The 21,032-nt window shown below is 40.3% G+C and overlaps 1 protein-coding gene across 4 annotated transcripts in view; it reads right to left on the reverse strand.

Annotated features, from left to right (window-relative positions):
• EGFR (epidermal growth factor receptor) overlaps nt 1-21,032 on the reverse strand; it is a 156,937-nt gene that overhangs the window by 47,338 nt on the left and 88,567 nt on the right. For all 4 annotated transcript variants that reach the window (XM_068202461.1, XM_068202452.1, XM_068202476.1 and 1 more), the window contains exons 2-3: nt 1,748-1,899; nt 80-266 (exon numbers count right to left, since the gene is read on the reverse strand). In XM_068202461.1, coding sequence (XP_068058562.1) covers nt 80-266; nt 1,748-1,899 — 339 coding nt within the window. The remainder of the gene's footprint in view (nt 1-79; nt 267-1,747; nt 1,900-21,032) is intronic.

The raw sequence follows: 21,032 nt of genomic DNA on the forward strand, positions 1-21,032 counted from the left end.
CTCCAATAGATCTTGACACCAATAAGCTGACTGTTGAAGTTGGCTTTAGTGGTGCCTCCGCTTCTTAGCCGTGTCTCACCTGAAAGTCGCTTCATTGGTAGCTGTTGGAGTCCCTGAGTTTTATTCATGTGATAGTTGGATAAAACAGCCAGGGCGTAAGAGTTGTCATACAGCACATTGCCTCGGATGATCTGGAGGTTTTCGAGGGGAATGACATCCACCATGTTAAGGGCGATGAGCACGTAGCCTGCAACCTCCTGTATTGTCTGAGAAAACAACAGAAGAAACAAGGTGCTTAATCCATAGTACTCTTCAATAACTGCTTTCCTCCTCCCACTCCTCCAATCCACCATCTTTCAATTTCAAGGAATGACAGACCACTTAATCTCATTATAAATAAATAAATCTAAGAAGAGAAAGGGACTATGTGAAAAACCTTGGTGGTTAAGCATTTATAAACTCACCCTTTCAGCAGCTACCAGGTCATTCCAAAGGTCCAGCATACCCCTGTTCTGTCCCCAAGTAAGGGTAAGTGGGGCTGACTAGGGGTTGCAGGAGAAAAGGGCAAGCATGCATGCAACACATGCATGCACACAACTAAGTGTGTACAAACACTTGCCTAACCTTCAACAACTGGCAGCACACAGATGCCACCTGATTCAGGCTTTTACATGGTCTCTTCTGTTCCCCTTCCATGCCCATCAAAGGGGAAGACTAGGCAACCTTCTCCTTTTTAAACAATATATATTTTACAGGACAAAAAGATAAGTGAGGTAATGTTCCTGAATGTGGGTTTATTCCTGTCTTGCACTGTGAAATGTATGCATTTCTATCCCCTACAAAAATCACTGCAAGTGAAAATCCTTCAGGCTACTAAGGATATTTTCCTTTTCTATGAAGACTACCAGTAAATTTTCAAGAGACTTGTTACCTTCCTCGGAACCCTGAGCTCTGTGAGCAGGTTGTGTTTAGGAAAGAAGAATGGCAATACCATCATATTTGTAACCCATATGCCCAAACCATAGGTTTTTTGACATTGCTTGTTACTTGCTGGTGGAGAACCTGGAGGTCCCCATGTCAGCCATGGCTCCTCCCCATGCTGTGGCTGTGTTTTAACATCCATCCTCTGTTCACTCCCTCTTCAGCTTGCCTTAATTTGTCCATGAACTTGTGCACAAAACAAATGTTGAGATGGGAGTAGCTCATGTGTCAATCACAGGGGATTATCTTGAAGATCACTTCAAGAATCCATGTGGGAAGTTATTGCACAGGACTTGCCTGCCTGCTGAGGGTGTGAGCCCTTCAGGCTGGAGAGGCACTCACCACCATGGCAGAGAAAGGGATCACAGTTTGGAGGGCAGGGAAAAGGCCTCCACACATCACAATCTGCCACTCTCTTTGTGCTTTGCCTTGCCCTGTCAGCACCACAAAGCCTTTTGCCCTCTGAGAAGTGAGGTAATAGGTAAGGATGTTATTCTAATTATAAATGAGAAGAAACCCATCTGCATGGCAGCCAGCACAGGCTGGCAAGTGCTTGAAAAGCTATTTCTCACAGTACCTGATTTGTGTAGTAAGGTTGAGCGCATCCTGCAGCCTACAGGTATGCTTAGACTCTAGGCTGCGACTCCTCTGACCTTAACAAGCTATGTTTTTGGATCACCACAGAATTTTATCAGCAGCTGATCCTTTGCACTTAAAAAATGGATTTGTTGTAGCAGAGAAGGCCCCATTGGCCGTGAACACTAACCTTCAGGAAAGAGAGGTCACGATTGTGCTCCACATATGTAATCTCCAGGTTGCTGAGTACCACCTCACAATTGTTGTACATCCTCTGCAGGCTGGTGAAATGGTCTTCCACATGTCCCAGTTGGGTCAGCTTGTTATTTGTTCCTTGACAAACTGTGGAGGAAAGGGGAAAGCTCCATGAAGGAAAGGAAGAATAACTACAAGGCAAAGACTTGTTGCTCACTTATCTCTAAAACACTACAGTAAATTAAACATCAGCTTCATAAGAAACGAGAACGTGATGTGTCCAATGGCAATAGTGTAGAAAGTGTGCAGTGTTTCCCAGGGATAGAGATGTACCACAGTTTAGAGTTGGAATAACCCTCCATCGCTTTCTGTTATAGAAAAGCTTCAATACAAGGCTTTTGTACATAGGTAGCACTAAGTTTTCTACATCACAGGCATAACTCAGTTCCCGAAGAGAGGACATCGATACAATTCCACTGAACACTACTGAAACTGGCATGCTGCCAGGTATCACCAAGGATGATTTTCCCAAGGACCTATTTTACACTATTTTCAGGGGCATTGGGTCTCCTTGTAAGTTCAGAGGGAGGAAGAGGGTCATCCTGAAGGACCTCTTAAGCTACAAATTTGGGTTTTAAGGTCTAACTGAACCTCCAGGGCTTACACATCTCTTGCAACTCTGATATTTTGGGAGTATGACAGATTCATGAGATTTTCTTGCATATTCATCTTTGGCACTGAAATCCATTTCTGCCTGGTGGGGAAGGAAGAGGTGTCACACAGAGCACTACTGAGATTCCAAATATTTATAACAGCACGATGGAAAAATTAATCCCCTCTTGAAATTATATTACTCTGCTTTATTAAATCTAGAGGAACTGAAAAAAGTTACCACCATTGTATTTGATTGCAATGAATGAGCAAAATGCAAACTTGCTCTGAAGAAAAACACCAGATACAATCCTGAAAAATTCTGTACTCATACAGTCATTCCATGTGCTGTCCCAACAGGGGTCAAAAGAACACATCTCTCAGTTATGCTAATATAGAGCAAAGGAGAATTATATAGAAGACAATGTGGTAAAAAACTTCACAGCCCCTTCCTGGGGCTCCTTCAGCTCCACTTTGCTTTCCAGTGGGAGCAAAAGGAGGCTGTTATCTCATTGTTTGTACAATGCAAGTCCAGCCTGACTGCACAGCTTTCCATACTGAAAGAATTATATACTTTTAACTTGGAGAAATGAATACGTGAAATGATACTTTTGTAGAGCCATAATTCATAGAAGCACCAATCACAAACTGGGGTGCTGCAAAGCAAATAACAAAGACTCTTGACAAAGCTGGAAATATGTTTCAGTTCTAGTTACAAAAGACAACACCTGTTGAAGATTTACTGAACAACTGATGCTTTATTAGTAGGAAAAACAACGTAATGACAGTGATAAAAACACACCAATCATTAAAACTATTCACTGAACATGTGGTACTTCTCAGTACAATCATCAACATTAGGAGTTACAGTGATAACAGATTAATTACTCTGGATCATGTTAAAAGCAAGGCTGTTAATTCACATTCCTCAGTTATTTCTCTTTATACACCTAGATAAACATTATAGTGTTTGGAATCAGTGGCAACTGCTGGTAAATGGGAACACTGTGATAGGCTGTGGGTACATTATCTAAGCTGCTTGACCCTTTTTATATATTTTGAATTTCTGAATTTCTTAACATTTGCTTTAGAAATTCTAAGTGGGATTTTCTGTTTTAGTTTATGTTCCAGTTTCAAACTTAACTGTTGCATTGTGTTCATACTTCAAATCTGTATTTGCTGTCTGCTTCGAGTACAAGGGCCACAAATTATCAGAGTCACAGGTAGGTTTTTATTCTGTGGAGCAGTCACATTTTGAAAGCTAAAAATACTGTCATATGGCTAGTTTGCTCTGGAAAATGTGTTGCTGCTGGGGACAGGGATGAAGAGTCTTTGAACTGACTAGAAAAGTCAAGGAGTCATCCCAGAAGGCATCTTGAATTTTAAGCAATGTTATGCTACAACCAAGGAAAAACCAGTAATTACAGTTTCTCAGACTGTTCAAAACCTCAGCTTGGATGCTCAGTTTAGGCATCTCATATCAGATCTTTAGAACAGTGTGATTTTGGAAAGCACTCCAACACACTACAGGAGCAGGTGCAGTTTAGCCTGCTCGCAGAAATAAAAAAATATGTCATCCTGCTGTGGTCTTCAGGGTCCACAAATGTACCTGATGAACTTGTTGTATCTCTGAGGTTACCACCAAAGATCTGCCCCAATACTCAAGACAGGCCCAATGCAAAAGCTGCAGTGTTTAAGCTGCATCTGAACCAAAGGATGGCTGGAAGGAGGAGCTTTCTCTGATGGCATCCTCCTGGCCACCTGTGCCCTTGACCAACTCTATGTAGCTTGGTACTGGTCAGATCATACAACAAAACAGCCCAGGTTGCTGAAACAACCCTTAAGAAAAACTGCACTCATTTGAATGTGCTTCTCTTGGGAACAGACAAGTGTTGGAGCTCTGAACTTGGGTCAGCTGTCTTGAGAAAGACTTTTTCACTGCTTACTAGATCAAGGCTGAGGCAGCAGTCAGAGGGCATTGTTACTCTTGCACTTCTCCCTCTCTTTCTCCCATGGAACCTCTCAGGGAACCATGCCAAAGAGTTGATCCAAGCTACAAATAATATAGGACAATAAACAAATAATTGGACAGAGGGTATTTTTAGCTCAGGAAAGCATGTTGATTTGGTTCACCATAGTGCTCTATGCCTTGAAAACAGCTCAGAGGACAGCAAGAAGGCAGAAACAAATAGTCAAGAGAAAGAGCTTCCCTGCTTGTGAAGCTGCAGAGGGAAACCCAGACATAACAAGCTCTGAAAGGGCTTCAGCTTGGTCCCCCAGGACCTGCTTTTTTCCCCTGTACTGTGAGCAGAGAGCACTTTGGTGGTTCTCTACCAAAAATGTCTTAAGCTACATGCAAAACCACTGGTCCCCTTATCACATCCTCCATTCAGTAAAGAGTAGCTGTAGATGAGATGTTAGTTACGATCTGGAGAGCGGAATAAAGAGGGCTGTTTCTGTTAAGAAATCAACAGTATGTGGCTGTCAGAGTATCAGTCTGAACACCTCAGTGGAGCTTTCTCCCTCATGCACAAATGTTTGTTTGCGCTAAGAGATATAAGGGATCTAAGTACATCCACAAAGTGAACTTCATCATACCAGTATTTACCAAGTGAGAACTTGGGTCATAAGCAGTATATGCTTAACAAATAAAACCCAAATCAAACAAAACAAGGTAAATCCCTGCAGCAGTATTACTGAGATCAGGCAAAGGCGCAGAATAATTTTCCAACTAGAACATTTGAAAAGAAAATAAAATGACCTGCTTGTATTTGATGAATAACACCATTTCTGCAATTTCTTTGCTTATGGAAACTCTTCTAAAAAGATACATGCTATAATTATCTGTATATAATATCCCAGTGTGAATGCCACTCTGGCCAGAGGCTAAAGCACAGACAATGAGGTACTCCCTTTGCTCCGCAGAGTTGTAAGTGGGATGTGCATGCTTGAGTGGGTGGAATTTATTATGATTTAACCTCTATTGAACTCAACCTACTTGTCCTCTAAAGGACAGATTCTGATGCCACATGCAATACATTCATCATGTAATTTTGTTTCAATGTGTAGCAAAGCCAGCACTATCCAGGCTTAGGAGTCAGTGGTGGGCATGGATACTTTCATGGTACTGCTGGAAGTTATGGTAGCATGTACCATATAATATATGTTCTGTGTGGACACACACATTTTAGCTAAAAGGGAGAGTAAAACATTCAGGGTGAGAACATCCCTGACCAGTAGAAAAGCCAAGATCCAGAACTGAACTTCAGGGCATGAGCTGACCCCTGAAAGAGGAAAGCTTTGCTTTTATCTGTGATGTTAATATAATACAAACACAACCGGTCTGGAAAGTTTTGACACAGAGGGCATGTCCCAAGAGGCTGCTGTCTGTGGCAGTGCTGAGAGCAGGGCTGCATGCTGGGAGTGCAGATCCTACCCCAGACAGGGTGATCTCCTGGACCCTTAGTGCCCCAGCCACCACTCCTGTGACATGAGGGCAATCCCAAATCCTGCAGGGCAGCATCATGGGATTATCACCATGAAGCATTTAAATTCGATGTGATATAGATTTTAGCCCATATGCCACAATTCCTAAATGCCAAAGTGATGTTGATCTTGAATCAGTTGCAGCATTACCTCAACAGACAGCTTAACAAAAATTTAGATATTGCTGAAATGACCCATATGTCAGGTGCTGTATAATGCAGTAGCAATCAAAGGGCTCAGGAAAGAGGCACACTATACTGACAAATGCAAACTCATTGAATTTAGTGCTTATGAAAAGTGCAGGGTTGGCTGTCCTGGCTACTAAAACCTTCTGTGAGTCCACAGACATGCTTGCTCTTCCCCTTCTCTGCCTCAAACTTGGACTTACAGGAGTATTTCTTGGTGATGCAAACGGGTTCACCCTCTGCAACCCTTTGCTCCTTGGCCACTTTTTTCTTGTGCAGCTTGAAGTAGTAGCATGAAACCGAAGCATTTCCTAAATGGCATTTTCCCCAAGTGATGGTAGGGAGACAGACGGCGTCCATACAGCTGTAATGCTAAGCGACAATATTTTCCCAAATCCAAACAAACTCAGAGTAACAAAAAGGGTCCCTGCAGCAATTGCACAGATACAAGTAAAATCTGTTTTCATCTTTTCCCGAGAAAATCTCTGATTACTTAAGTCCCAAGCCTGTCATGCATATTTGCTCCAGACTTGAGAAAAACCTGAGAAAATACTTTGAAACCAAATTATCACCAATCCCCAAATCACCCTCTGTTTCTATCCATGCTTAGCCTGTGTTAGTCTCCCTTCATCTCTGATAGACACATCAGAATAGTAACTCACAAAGACAATTTCAGAGATATGCACATCCATTTCCATGCTTCATATGTCACTTATAACTATATATGCCCTAATATGATAAATTTATATACTTTTGCATGTTTTCTAGCCATTACTGACAATAACACAAAACTTGTAGAAAAGGGATATTTCTTTAATCTGACAGTGCATTTATAAATGTTCCTCTCTCCTCACTCCTTAGCAGTAAGTGATTGTTTTTATGTACTCAATGGAAGAGCAGTACCTTGTTGGGTGCTTGGTTGGGATACAAAGCTGACACTGAATGCCTGGAGAGATAATGCTGCTACTGGGTGTGCTACCATCAGTGCTGCCCACACCCAATACACCTTCATCGGAGTGTGGGGGAAAATACCTTCCAAGTGAACTGGAATAACTTTATAGGAAACATTGCTCAATTTGGGTCCATATGAGCAAGCACACCATCTCAGCCTTTGTCCATTGTATGTACTGGGTAACTCCTGCACAACACAGAGGGGATCCTGGCCATACTCTGCATCTCCATGATCTTTCCTGGGGGAAAAACTGTTTCCTCTTTATGAGGACCTTAATCTAATAGGCCTTCTGAAATTAAATGAAGATGCTTGTCATTTAAGCATAAATATGCATATCAGCTCTAAGGGCAGGTCCTCTACATCAGGTATTTTTTAAATCACCTTCAAAGCATACACTTACACCATACACTTCCATACACAAAGCATACACTTCCATACACAATGGATCCATATAACCTGCAGTAGAAACCAGCAAAGTGCAGCTTACTAGCTGTCAAATGATCAAAATAATGATATTTAAGCTTATAACAAAGTACTAGAACAGACAGGGCATTTGTGATCATGACTAACCTATTAGAAAGAGAAAGAACCATGCAATGCTTTCCCTAAAGAAAACAGGGTATGAAATATCAGAGGTTGGAATAAGAATGTGACATTATGTTTTTTGTAATCAATCACTCAAACAGAAATATTTCTTATATTCACAAGTTCCTCAGCTCTGTAGAGACAAGAGATGGGGAAACTACGCAGTATTTCTGGGCTGAGTATGTTTAACACACTGAGTAAGAATTTCAAGAGGGAGGAAAGTTCACGTGACACAAAAGGAAAACCAAATCTGCTGCAATGTGCCATGGGAAGTTATGAAAAGGAAAGCTAGGAAATAGGTAAGGAGTAGAAATAGTTCTCACATGCTGGCACACATATTCCCTTGAGAATAGTGTTTGCAAACCCACACAATGCCTAAAAAGTCCAGTTTCAGCTTAATGACAGTAACATTCGGGCACTGGAAATTCTTCTGCAGAAGATAATGATTTTGCACATATACAAATACTTTAATTTAAAACATTGTGAAAAACAACCTTGTGGCTTTACTAAGTTCTTGCTCAAACAGTGTGGTTTAGAATAATGCAGTTGCTGAGATTAATTCCAGCTTTTAGACACTTTGGGACCAAAACAATGACAGAGCTTTTAAAAATACTTAGATGGAAACTGTAATTGCAAAAATTACCAAAACTAACACCCTAGTGGAGAAAAAAAATATGCCTTGAGGGAAAGCTTTCCCAGATGGTTTCTTATTTCTATTTACTTGACAAAACAAATTTTTCCAGATAAATGTAATTTAAGGTTTCCTTTCCTGACTCCAATTAGGTGTGGAGACCCGCCCTTCAATGTCAAAAGTCACATCCTAAATTGCAAAGGATGGAGGCCTCATGACAGATAGTCTGATTGCCGGTGAGTGCATTTGCCTGAAAGAACAAATAAGCACATACAAATCAACTTGCTTCTGGATGACGACCTCACCAAAGTCACAGTATTTCTGACAACAAGGGATTCAACCTTATAAATTCCCCCTGGTGCTTTTTTTTCCTCCCCAATATAATTTACTAATATTTCTATTTTTCTTCTTTGTTGCCATTATTTAATACTGCATGTATATTTATTAATCCTCCAGAGATTAAGGCCAGACCAGGATGTGCTGAAATCAGTCTTTCCACTGGCTTCAACGTGAACTGGATGGGGGATTAAATTCTTCTCTTGCTGATGCTGGTATAAATTCGGAGCAAGTACATGGACGGGATGGACTAACCCCAATTTAAGCTTTACCCTCTGAATGTCTTAGGATAAAACTGTTGTTGATACAGATATTTTCTGTAAATACAAGCCAAATTTCAAAGAAACAGGAATTGTCACCTTGCAATTTTCTACAGTTTGGGGAAAAGGTGATTTCACAGTTAATTTACAGATTTACACAAAGGTGATTTACAGTTTGATTTCCAAAGGTGAATAATAGATGGGAATTTTGAAAGAGGGTATTTCCACTGAGGTACTGAAAGATAACCTGAGTTTAGCTCAATTTTCTTCACATGTTTTTGTCAGTGATCTCTAAAAAGACTTCAAATCACTGCTGAGAATTCCTGCAGACGACACAAGCATTGCTGGAGTTCTAAATAACAAAGAGGGACAGATGACCTGCACAGGCTGGTTTGTATAATTTAGGAAAATAAGCTCCTTGAACAACATTACATGAACTATAGCCAAAGGCAAGGTGTTACATCAAAGACTGCAGAACACATAGTAGGCAGAAAATGGGGTTCTGGGATGCAATTGCTCTGAAAAAGACTTGGGAATAATATGAGGTGACCAGAGAAAGAAACCAGGATCTACTGTGTCCATCAGTGGCAAAATGCTGAAGGAAGGGAGGCAGGCAATGGCATTAATTCCTGGTGGTGCCCCAGCATGCCCTGAGGGCTCTTCTTTCCCTGCACAGCAGGTGCCACCTGGAGCAGCTCCCACTCCCAGTGGTACCAGGATGCTCCCCTCAGGCTTCAGCCCTTCTCCAAGCTACATTTCAGCCCACATCCCTGACACATGGCCAGTGATTAGTGCACTAGGATTTTGCCTTGACTTTTGCAGGCTATTTATTGAGAATGATGGCTGGAAAGTCAAGCTCCCCAAGACGTCCTCCTCAGCAGTTGGGGTGCTGCTGTTGGGTTGCTCTTCCCACTCACACCCTCTGGAGAGGCTGCTACAAAGGTAACTAAGAGCTTGCATGGGGCTTTCTCTTTTGAGCTATTTCTTAAGATTAAAAGGCCAAGTCTATTGCAAGTCCAATAACCAATGAACTTAAATAATGAGTAGTTTATAAATGAATAGTTTATAAATATTAGACACAACACTTAACAAATTTTGTGCATAAAACCACAGAGGCACCTTCCTCCCCTTTTTAACCACATTTAGAGAAACTCAAGCCATACTGACTGTGCTCTGTGAAGTCAGCAAGGACTCTGAGATCCCCCATGAAGTTTTCCTGTGGGGGCCCACCAGAGCAGGGCAATGAACATGGCTCTACAAATATATCAATATCAGGATGGGCAAAGTGATGAGTTCATGCCCTAGCTTGCCATTTTTGGACTTGCGGTTCCCTACATACAACAGAGCAACTGAAGGTGGATGCTATAGTGTGCAAAATGGGGCTCTTCAAGACAAAATGCCAACTGCAGCCTAGACATTCAAGTGGTGTACAGCACAGGGAAACACCACTGAGTGCTATGGAAAGGAACGAGACTTTGAGAACCACTGAGGAGGAAATTAAGGAGGGGGTGAAAGGCAGAGTGGTGGTATATTGGTTATGCTGGATGGAAGTTCTGCCATCCTACTTATTCTGGGTCCCCCAAGAGAAAGCGTTGCCCATGCCTGTGTTTTAGAACAGTGATCTTCATGCTGTGTGAAATCCACATACAGACCAAAGCAAGTTTGTCTTGCACTGTACTGTGTGTACCCAAAGAAGACCATGCAAGGGGCCATAGACTCTGGTGTCAGTCCAAGCAGCTCTGTGCACTTCAGTGGCTTGTTTTTCCCAGGAATGGGTCTGACTATCAGGTAGCACAGGCCCCAGCTAAAAGTCCATGGCTGCAGTCCTCCCACCCTCCAGCTTCATAATACCAGCATATCTACTATGTTCATTGCAAAAAAAACTGTGTGCATCTACTGGGCAGAGCTCTGGAGTGTGAGAAGGACCGTCACACAGCTCCATTCATGGGAGGTTCAGGCCCTGGGAAATGCTCATAGAAATGGAATGGTTCTCCTGGCATCCATGGTGAAGTTTGTATTATTGTGTTGCTACAAGGGGTGTAAACAGTCTGCATAGAGCACAACAGAAAGCAGCCAACAGACCTCCAACAATGGGCATGGCTCACCAAGCCTTGAATCTGGTGGCACATGTCTGGTAGGGCTGTGGCACCTTAAGATCTAGACCAAGATATTTGGGAAAACAAGTAGATGACAATGGATAAATAAGTCTGTGTTCCATGGTCTAAAAACCCCTACATTCTTCACTGTTGTTTGTTCTGGCAACATCTCTGAAGCAGCAGGATTTAATAGCACAATAAAAAGAAACTGAAGATGTGTGGCCGTGAAAATATGAGATCAGTTGCTAGTTACATCAGGACTGAATTGTTTAAAATCATTTCAAAATCAGTTAACTTGAAAAATGAGAGTTAAAGGCATTAAACTGTGCTGTGAACATTTTAGCATGTGGGATTTCTTGAGACACTGCAATTGCGTATTTCAATTTGTGCCTTCCAATGAAAAAAGTCATATGTTTTTCTTTATTTATATTAAATCAAGTCATATGTTGAAGTAAGCTGTGGTTCTCATGCACATATTTCTGAATCCCCTGAGGTGTAAATTCTGTGTGAGCACTCACACACTGGCCTAAAATGGACAAGAGAAATGACTTACAGCTGATTCCAAGTAGAACACTAAATGCTTGCTATTACAAATACAACACATCCTTATTCTTTTCACCAATAAATATATGATTACACACACACACACACACACACACACACACACACACACACATGTATATGTATATGTATATGTATATGTATATGTATATGTATATGTACATGTACATGTATATGTATATGTATATGTATATATGTAGCTCTCCCAGATAAGCAGACAAACATCTCTAGAGATGCAACATATGTGGAGTACTGCTGAAAGACAGCAGTAATCACACAAGCTTCATTTGCTGCCTTGCCCACCTCCATGATAACCTCATCTAGTTCTGTGTGTGGTTCTGCCCACTGAGGACATGGGAAGTGCTGCCAGCACCCACTGTGAATGCTGCACCGAGCCTCTGGAACTGCACAGCTGCATCAGTCCCAACGTTTCCTCCCAGTCTGGTCTACAGTAAGTTCCAGCCTCCTATGGAGTCAAACTGGAAAGTTACGGAAAGATCTATGCCTCAAAGTGCCCTATGGGACATCTTGTCCCTTAAGAATGAGGTCACCTTCTTGAGCAGGACTAAAACAAGACAAAAACTGCAGACAGGACCAAGATTAACAGTATTTACTGCTTCAAACAATAAAAGGTACTGTTAAGTTACTACTGTAGCAAATGTCCTATCAACTGAATACAAAGAACAAATGAAAGCTTATAAAAAGCTTTAAAAGTTTGTTTTCAACAACTGTGTATTCATGGGAATAAATGCTAACACTTACTCTAGGGCTTCCAGATGAAATTTGGATATTTATGCATGTTGACAAGCAAGCAAGTTAATACACGCTGCTGAGTTTGAAGAGCCTCCAGTAATATTTAAGTTTAAAAGGCATAGCAGAAGAGCATATTAGATGTAAATGAGGATCATCTTCTGATCTTCATTTAAATCTTGACTAAAACTCAGTGGAAAGACTGCTATTGAAATGAATGGGATCTGAATCAAGCACTTATTTCACTTAATTTAACTGTGTTAAATTTAATAAATGAGGTAAATAGACTTTATACCACCCTTTATTCTGGAAGGAGGAGAACTACAATTACATTTTGAAAGCCCAGCTAAAAAGCCACAAAATATTTTAACAGCACCTGGGTAAGTTTTGAAGATGAAGAACAATTTATCTTCAAAAGTCTGGGAAAAAAACCATTGAATTTAGTCATTGTTACTATAAATGTTGCAAGTTATAGCAAGTGGACTGCTTTTAGAGCTGATCTTATTCAGCAATAGGGAATCTCAGTTACATTTAATGCCAGCGTTCAGTTCTGTGAAGACATGTAAACACGTCTGAACACTATAAAAGTTATTTGAAATGGATGATTAGAATATGTTTCATGCTGTTCAAACTCTGAAGAAGTTCTCTCTCCATCTCATGATTTGCATGGTTTCTTCCTCATGTCCTTTTACCCTTTTCAGCAAAGCAAAAGCTCCATGGCTTAGTATGGAGCCCAGAAAATCTGCAATCTGAACACCAGAAATATAATATAATATTGGATAAAGCTCTCTTAGACTTCTATGATCATAATGTCCATTCATGCAGTTCACAGGGAAAAAACTTCAGACTTGTTTGTTTGTGGGTTTTTAAAAAAAGTTTTGTCTTTGAAAATACTAATGAAGCAAATATTGAAAATGGGTAAGTGAAACTTTTTTCCTCTGAAAAGAAAAAAAACCTCATGTTTATCAAAAGGCTATGCCTTGTATTGACCTGTGTGTCTTTTTAGGTCAAATTATTACTTCACATAGAATTAGTGACTGTTTAATTGTGATCAGTTTCAAATCATAATAAAGATGACTGCAGCTGCTAAATTTGGTTCTGTAACTCCTTTGTCCCCAGTGGGACGGGATGGTCTTTCTGAAGGACCTTTTCCAAGCAACAAGGCAGGAAAAACAACGCACAGCTTTATCAAACACGTCACCCCCACTACGTACAAATATGAAAATCTAGAAGATTACATGCAGATAAGGATTAAAAGAAAATCCGCCCTTACATAAACGACACAAACCTGCTTTAGCACATTCCACCCCCTGCAGAAAAATTTGCCAGAAAGAAACTGCCCCATCAGTTCAGTGAACATGGGGAATAAACGTCTTCCTGTATACAAAAAGCTGGTAAATCAGCTACAACATAAGCTCCAGCACAGAATGTGAAAATGTTATCGGTAGCAGACGGTTGGACTGTGTTTATCTTTGCCAAAAGTGTCTTGAGGGCGGAAAAAATGCCAGAAACTTTTTACTAGTGTGGTGAAATGCATGAAGAGACATGAAATCCAGAGAAGACTGACTGCAGATTTGCTCCTGTTCCCATCTGCTCCTCTGTTCCTGCAATGTTTCTTTTGCAAAAGATTGCACTCAAGTTTTGATGAATGGAGGAATTTTTGTTATCCATTGAGTTTGTTGGGTTTTTTTCCCACTCTGACTAGAAATAATCAGCTTTTACCTTTTAATATATTACAATTTGGAAACTTGCTGCTGTACATGGGACTCCAGCTTTTTTTGTTTCCTAGAAGAAAACAAAGGGAAAGAGAGCTGGGAACATCCCAGTGCAAGCTCCAGCACCAGCATCACTGCTGTGGGGCATCTTGGCAGTGTTGCAGGAGGATTGGCCCTGCTCATCTGCCAAGCACATACACCATGTACGTTTGTTACTCCAGTGCTGCTAGGATGCCTTACACCTTCCAGAATACCTTCTTAGGCACCTGCCTAAGAAACCCACTTCCTTGACTTCAGCTTTTTGTGGGAAGAAGTTTCTTGAACAGCAAGATAATTTAAATCACATTCTAATATATTTCTGGTACATTGCTTAGAGATGCCACATTTTTCTCTAGCCCATAACTTTGGTGGAAATTCAACAAAAGGAATGGCTGGGAGAGTAACAACCTCAGAAGATATTAAAAGCAAGCAATGTTAAGATTTGAGATCCATCACTCCAAGAATTTGCATGCTTGAATCTTCCAAGGATTTTTATGGAGTACTAAAACTATGAGTGGAAAAAATTATGTGAGGCAGGCATTTATGTACCTCAACTGACAAAAAAACCCAAAAAACCCAATCACACTTAATTTTCCAGAAAATGACATTAACTTCAGAAAGATCTGGCCTTGGTCACCTCACACAGCCAACTCTCCCATTCCACTGCAAAGCTGCTCCCTGCCTTATGTAATATCTTCTGATAAACCTTACTAAAACCAGAGCCACCTTATCTGGGAAAAATGACACCTACCAAGTTTTTAAAGCCATAGGTCTGTTTGGCTGCCTTTGATGCATTTGCCAGTCTTCAATCACTATCTATCTATCACTTCATGGAGGAGCTGCAGCAGCTCTTGTGAGCCCAGTAAACTGCCTCCTGCAAGTGATGAAATGCTACCAGCCCCAGAGAACAGAGCAGCTTTGTGTGTTTGCAGCTTCATGTTTTAGCGGCTCTGTGTTGCCGTCGTCCTCACATCCCAAAATGTGGAAACAAATATTCATAATGAACAGATAAAATTATTTCTTCCATGGGCTAGGAAATGAACTTTGCAGTGTTGAATACGAGACTGTGTAGTACTACATTGGATTGTATGGCCAGTCTTGGAAAAATAAAGTAGAACAATCCTGTTCTCAATACTAGAACTAAAGGTCTGCATTACAAAACTTCAAAAGATTGAGACAGATTTTCCAAAGTAGGAATAGAAGCTTGGCACGTAAATCATACAGCATGCCAGTGGGAGGTGGCCGTCAGCACTAGCTATTGAAAATCCTCTCTTTAAGATGGATCAGCACTACTGAAACAAAGATGGAAGTTTTGCCACGAAGAAGTTAAGTTTTCAAGACCTACTATGCCTCCATGAAGGAACATTCTGAAGGAACAAGAGCCTCCATTTTGCCCCAAGTGCAACATCACTGTGTTGATATCAGTGTTGCATGAGGGCATTGACTTCACTTAGTTGCACCAGGTTGCAATACCTTGGAGCAGTATCATCATATTTAAGCAGAATGCAAAATAGCGTTAAAAATAATGGTAAAATTTAAAAAAAAGAAAAAAAAGATGGGCTCAGAAGAGACAGAAAACAGCTGCTGGTAGATGCATTACAGCTGCATTCAGTTTACAAGCTCCCCAAAGGTTCTGGTAGAGGAGTTAAGCAACCCTTTGGGAAAATTGAGCTTCTGATCTGGCTATGTTATACAGCTACAGGATGTCTCTGCTGTCACCAGGTTTGCTTTTACGAGACGGTGCCCGATAGAAGGGGTTTGTGTTTTTTAGCTCTTGCATCTCATAAATGAAATTACTGAGTTCTTTCAGAGCTTTGCCAAAATAAGTTTCCATTAAAAGTCACAAAACTGTCTGTGGAAAGTTTCTGCTATGCTTTACTGAACTTTCCCAAAAAATGGCAATGCAGTTTATACTTGTGGGAAAAAGCTCTGGCAGTGTGCATCTATTCCAGATAACGTGCTATAACACAACTTAGGAAAGAAAATGTAGGCCTCAGAGTAACTCAAATGTGGTCGTTTAGGGTGTTGCTTTTTCCTCTGCATGTTGGAGCCCATTGTTCCAAGGAGGAGTCTCACAGCCCTTGCAACTGCATCTCACAGGATGTGACTGATACTCTCTACCAGATGCTGGGACACGGCAAAATACTGGCCTTCTGAAACCTCCTGATTAAGGTTGCATTTTGTGAGGAATTAATCCTACCCAAAAATGTGGGGATGCTCATGAGCACCAAACATATTCTTACCTGTTCCTAATAACGTATGTCTTCAAGCATGCAAAACTGTCTGTCCTTCTTTTTCCATTTAAGAGCATTTATTTAAAAATTTGGCTTTCCATCAGGAAGGGAAAGTAAGTTTTACGCTTCTGGAATACAAAACTCATCAAATGGAAAATCTGTATTGGCCTAGGTCAGCGACCATGTAAAGATGAAGCTGCTGAAACCCTGATGGTGATACTGCTGCTTTTGAAAATTCTGTATCCCATTCTTTTTGGTTTCAAGCAATTATTTTAGATTCAAACTTGAACGTAAGTAATCAAAATCTATACTACAGAACTGGAAGGCTGTCTCTTGTTGGAAAGCATTTCACTGTATCCATTATGTGAAAACTTATGGAGAAGCAACAGGATTTCAGAAGCAATGACAAAATGTGCACATCTCACAGACAGGGCACTGGAAACTTATTTTTTGCCTGCTTTTAGTAGAGATGCTATTAGATCAGTGGTTATTACGGCAAAAGTGGATTATCTCATTCATTCTAAGGCATAATTTTATGTGCTTCCTCAACCAGAGATTTTCAATTTGTGCTCAACACCACCCTGGGAGACCCTGAATTTTTTTCACGCCCATGAAAGCTAAATAATGAAAAACAGGCTTACACTTGCTAGAGAAATCTGTACCCCACTTCCCTTAAAACTACTGTGGGTGCTTGCATACTGAGCAATGCTGGAAACAAGTGGTATGCATAAACTGTGAACTCCTTTAAAGCACCCCCTACCACTGCCTTACTCCCTGCACCCCTCAGCACTGTACAGTCACACACACATAAATATATGACAGATATATATATATGTGTGTGTGTGTGTGTGTGTGTGTGTGTGTGTGTATGTATTACCTGGCCTCTTGATGCCACCATAAGTCTACCTGAAGTACTTAAAGGTGAAACTGAACTGCGGGAGAGGGGTGGTAGAGTATTACACACCAATATTCAATCTCTCCCTGAACATGAACAGTGCCTACCACTGTCTCCCATAAAGTCTTGTGTACTTATGCACAGACCCTTTAACAAGAAAACACTTCCAATCATGCAAATGCTTATAAATCATGCAAATCTCTCTATGGAGGCACTGCCATTTCTTCCTCACTTATTTTCAAGGAATATATGTCATCAGCCTTAATTTAAGCAGAGCAAATAAGTTTTTTGATCAGATGAATAAATACCCCTCTAATTGTAAGACACAGTGAGCTAGAAGTGCTCTTGAGTGCCTCAGAAAACAGAGACTCGGTACATTTTATAGATATGTATGATACTAACACAGAGTTGACTGAGTGAAAACCAATCCTATCTCAATTTCCACAGGAGTTTATCATGACATAACCCAGATATTGTAACTATTTCCTTGCTATAATGTGAAAAATTTCTTTCCTTGGTCACCGATTAGCTGGAGAAAAAGGGTGGGTGGGGGAGTTTCGTGGGGATGTAGAGCATTATGTTCTGCAATGACAACTGCCCAAGTTAGTGCATTAATTATTTCTCAGCACTATCATGTAACAGTGTGTCCCTAAATAAAAGTAGTCAGCATATTTATCAGTGACTTAAAAATGTACTTTATCCTCTGTGGCACAATACCATGACTCAAAACAAAGTCTTGAATTCTTCAGCCAGAGATTTTTCATCTAGGGTCATGCTCCTGTCTTGATTAAGAAAATAGAAAAGGTTTTTGTTTGCTTTTTTGGTTTTTTTTTCCTTTTTTTTTTTTTTTTTTTTTTAGGAAAGCACAATTTTTTATTTAGTTCTGTTATGAGATAAGATATTTACTACTGAACACGTGCTACAAATATATGACAGAGCAATAAAGACGATTTAATAGCCTGGGAATCTCTTGCTCAAGAGGGCTAAGAGGTCAAAAGTTATAGCTCTGACATATAACATATGCTTTCTGAATGCCTTCTAATTGCAGGAAATGTTTTGATTTCGCAATCTTACAAATATTCCTGAAAACTCTGAGGTATTTCTCAAAGTGATTCACTCGTGGGATTTAAAAAATGGACGCTTCCTCTGACCACGTTACCTTAGCACCAAGTGCCTTCATGAATGAGTACTTTAGGAGGTTATGGACATCTCCTGAGGTATTTCCCCTCCTGGAAGTGGACTGTAATAATTACATTATATGCAGAGCACTGCTAACACGGGGAGAGATCAGCACTGGTATGCCAGCCACCAGACAAACAAGCACAGAGCCCAGCTGCGCTGCACACACACACAAACCCTACCAGTTGCCTGCCAGATGGGCTCAAACCCTACCTCTGCAAGGGCAGACAACTCATGTCACACCATTCCTAACAACTGGGTGCTGCTGAGTCACTCATGCCCAGGAAGGGGAAGCATCAGACACAGCGGCTTTCCAAGGACTCACTGGTGTGAGCTGTCGCTAGACCCTCTGCAGTCAGTGGGCACAGATAAGCAAGCCAACAGAATTATTCACCCCTGCTGCACAGGATACAATGTCCCTTTATTTGCACACAGCTTAAGATTTCAATAGAGACACAGCATAAATCAAATTTCTCTACAAACATCTGGGTTATTACAAGACCTAACTTGCTTATGATTTATTCATTTACAAACAGCTAGGAGAGTAATAGGAATGAATGACACCAGTGATAGCTATAAGCAGATTTCTTATCCATTAGAACCTATAGAACCATGTGATGTTTCTACAGATTCCCTGTTCAATGCTCATGTTCAATTCAATGTGTGCCATGCCATAGCCCACTGGAGACATGTGGAGCCCCAGGGAGGCAACAGGGCCCTTTGTGCCTCTTGGAGGTTGCTCCAGACCTTCATCCCTCTTATATTTATGAAATTTGCTTCTAAATGTTCAGCCTAAACTCAGGATTCACCATTCAGACTATTTGTATAAGTTGTGCTAGCATTGTTCTTTCCATTAAGGTAGCTTCTTCCCAGTCTGATACTAACTTTTGCTATGCATATACCATGTTACAGTTTATTTTGATTCATTCAACTCTCTTAGCCCTGTCTCATAAACCAGCATATGTCCCTGATTTTCCTTTTATTATATCTATCCAGTTAATATCCATATTCCATTAAACTGGGGACCAGAACTATACACAGTGTTCCTGCCAAGGACTTACCAGTGTATTGTTAATGATATTAATGCTTCATCACTGCTGGGACTTTGTGCACAGTTTATCCTTATCTTCTGGATATACACAAGGGCTCCCTCATTGTTCCAGATTTAAACAGAGCAAGTATGTACTTCTGCATTCTGCACAATTTTAACTTTTATTTCATTTCTTAGCATCCTGCAATTCTACTCAAATGCCATCCAAACCTTCTTCTTCCTTCTCACTCTCTCTCAGCTCTCCATTGTGAAACATCTCTGTGAGAAACACCTACACAAAGATCTTTAATAAAAGTAGTCAGAACATCCCAAGAACAATTCTTAAGGATACCCAGTAGATACCTGTCTCCAGAGCTTGTCTGATACAATCTGTTGTGTCCTCTTTAATCAGCTCTTTATCCAAGCTTAAACTCTGCTACTAAACTTCACCTCCTTCAAGTTATGTAGTAACTTAATTTCATTACTTGGGTTACTGAAGTTTAGGCTAGTAATTATCTCCACAAAATGAAACAAAAGCAAAACCCTAACCATCTCACCAAGAAAGACAACCTGGTAGAACTGATCTTTGCTAACACAACTAAAGCTTCAGACTATTTTCCATTTACTTTATTTACCTTAAGTTTTCTTTCCTTCAAAGCACTTTCTGAAGCTAAGCATGATCTGAAAGGCAGAATAGCCATGTGGCTTAATTTCTTGAAAACATGGGGGACTCATTTTATTGCACAGACATGTAGAATCACTATTTCTTGATGACAGATTATATTGCTTACTTTTAAAATAAAGTATTCATCACTCTTTTTAAACTATACATAATAGGAGCTTGACCTGCATGTGCTGTGACTGGAAAGTGATTGGAAAAGTGGAGATGATAAGTTTCTCTCAGTGAAGATTTAAGATTGTGAAATTCCATTAAGAATTACTTTCTTGCAGATCTCCCATGACCACATACCTCTTATATGTATATGTAAACATCCTGTCTGTCTTCAGTACCATATAATGCTTTCATGGTAGCAAAAGTCAACCTGATGTAACTTGGAGCTAACCTCTGATTCATTTTCTTCTTCATTAATGTAAGTTTCTAGCATTCTTACCCTTTGCAGAGAAATAAGGAAGGTTGGTCTTTTAAATCTAAGTTAATTTTTAAGGGAAATATAACTGAAAAAAACAAACCCAGACACAGACATATCTGTGTCGCTGAAGCTGTGTGAGCTGTACCTGATAAATTATCTGTCTGTGATGCCTCAGAAAACACTCTGCTACTTCCTGTACACCTTGTTTGTAAAGCTCTGTTTACTTACCTGTTACTTTTTGGCTAACTATTAACCACAATTAACCTGATGGACTTTTTTTCCAAACAGAACAAATATTTATCAGAAAAGCAAAACTTATTCAGTAAGCCAAATGTAAATGTTGTCTCAGGCAAGGTCAGAGAGGTCATGGGGAGCAGTAAGGTTCTATTTCCACATGCACTAGTTTGTTCATTATTGCTGATTGAAAATTAGAGGGAGATAAGTAGAAGACCAGAACTGTAACTTTCTGTTTATTATGGATTTTTTAAAAGGCATTATTTACAGAGTGGTTTGAGAACTAGTTCCAGATTGGAGGGACAAAAAAAAAAAGCTGTTTTTTAGGCTTGCTGACAAAAACATTTTGAAATTCACTGCAATGTTACTG

Source organism: Anomalospiza imberbis, chromosome 1 (assembly GCF_031753505.1).
Source record: "Anomalospiza imberbis isolate Cuckoo-Finch-1a 21T00152 chromosome 1, ASM3175350v1, whole genome shotgun sequence".
In the NCBI taxonomy this organism is placed as follows: Eukaryota; Metazoa; Chordata; class Aves; order Passeriformes; family Viduidae; genus Anomalospiza; species Anomalospiza imberbis.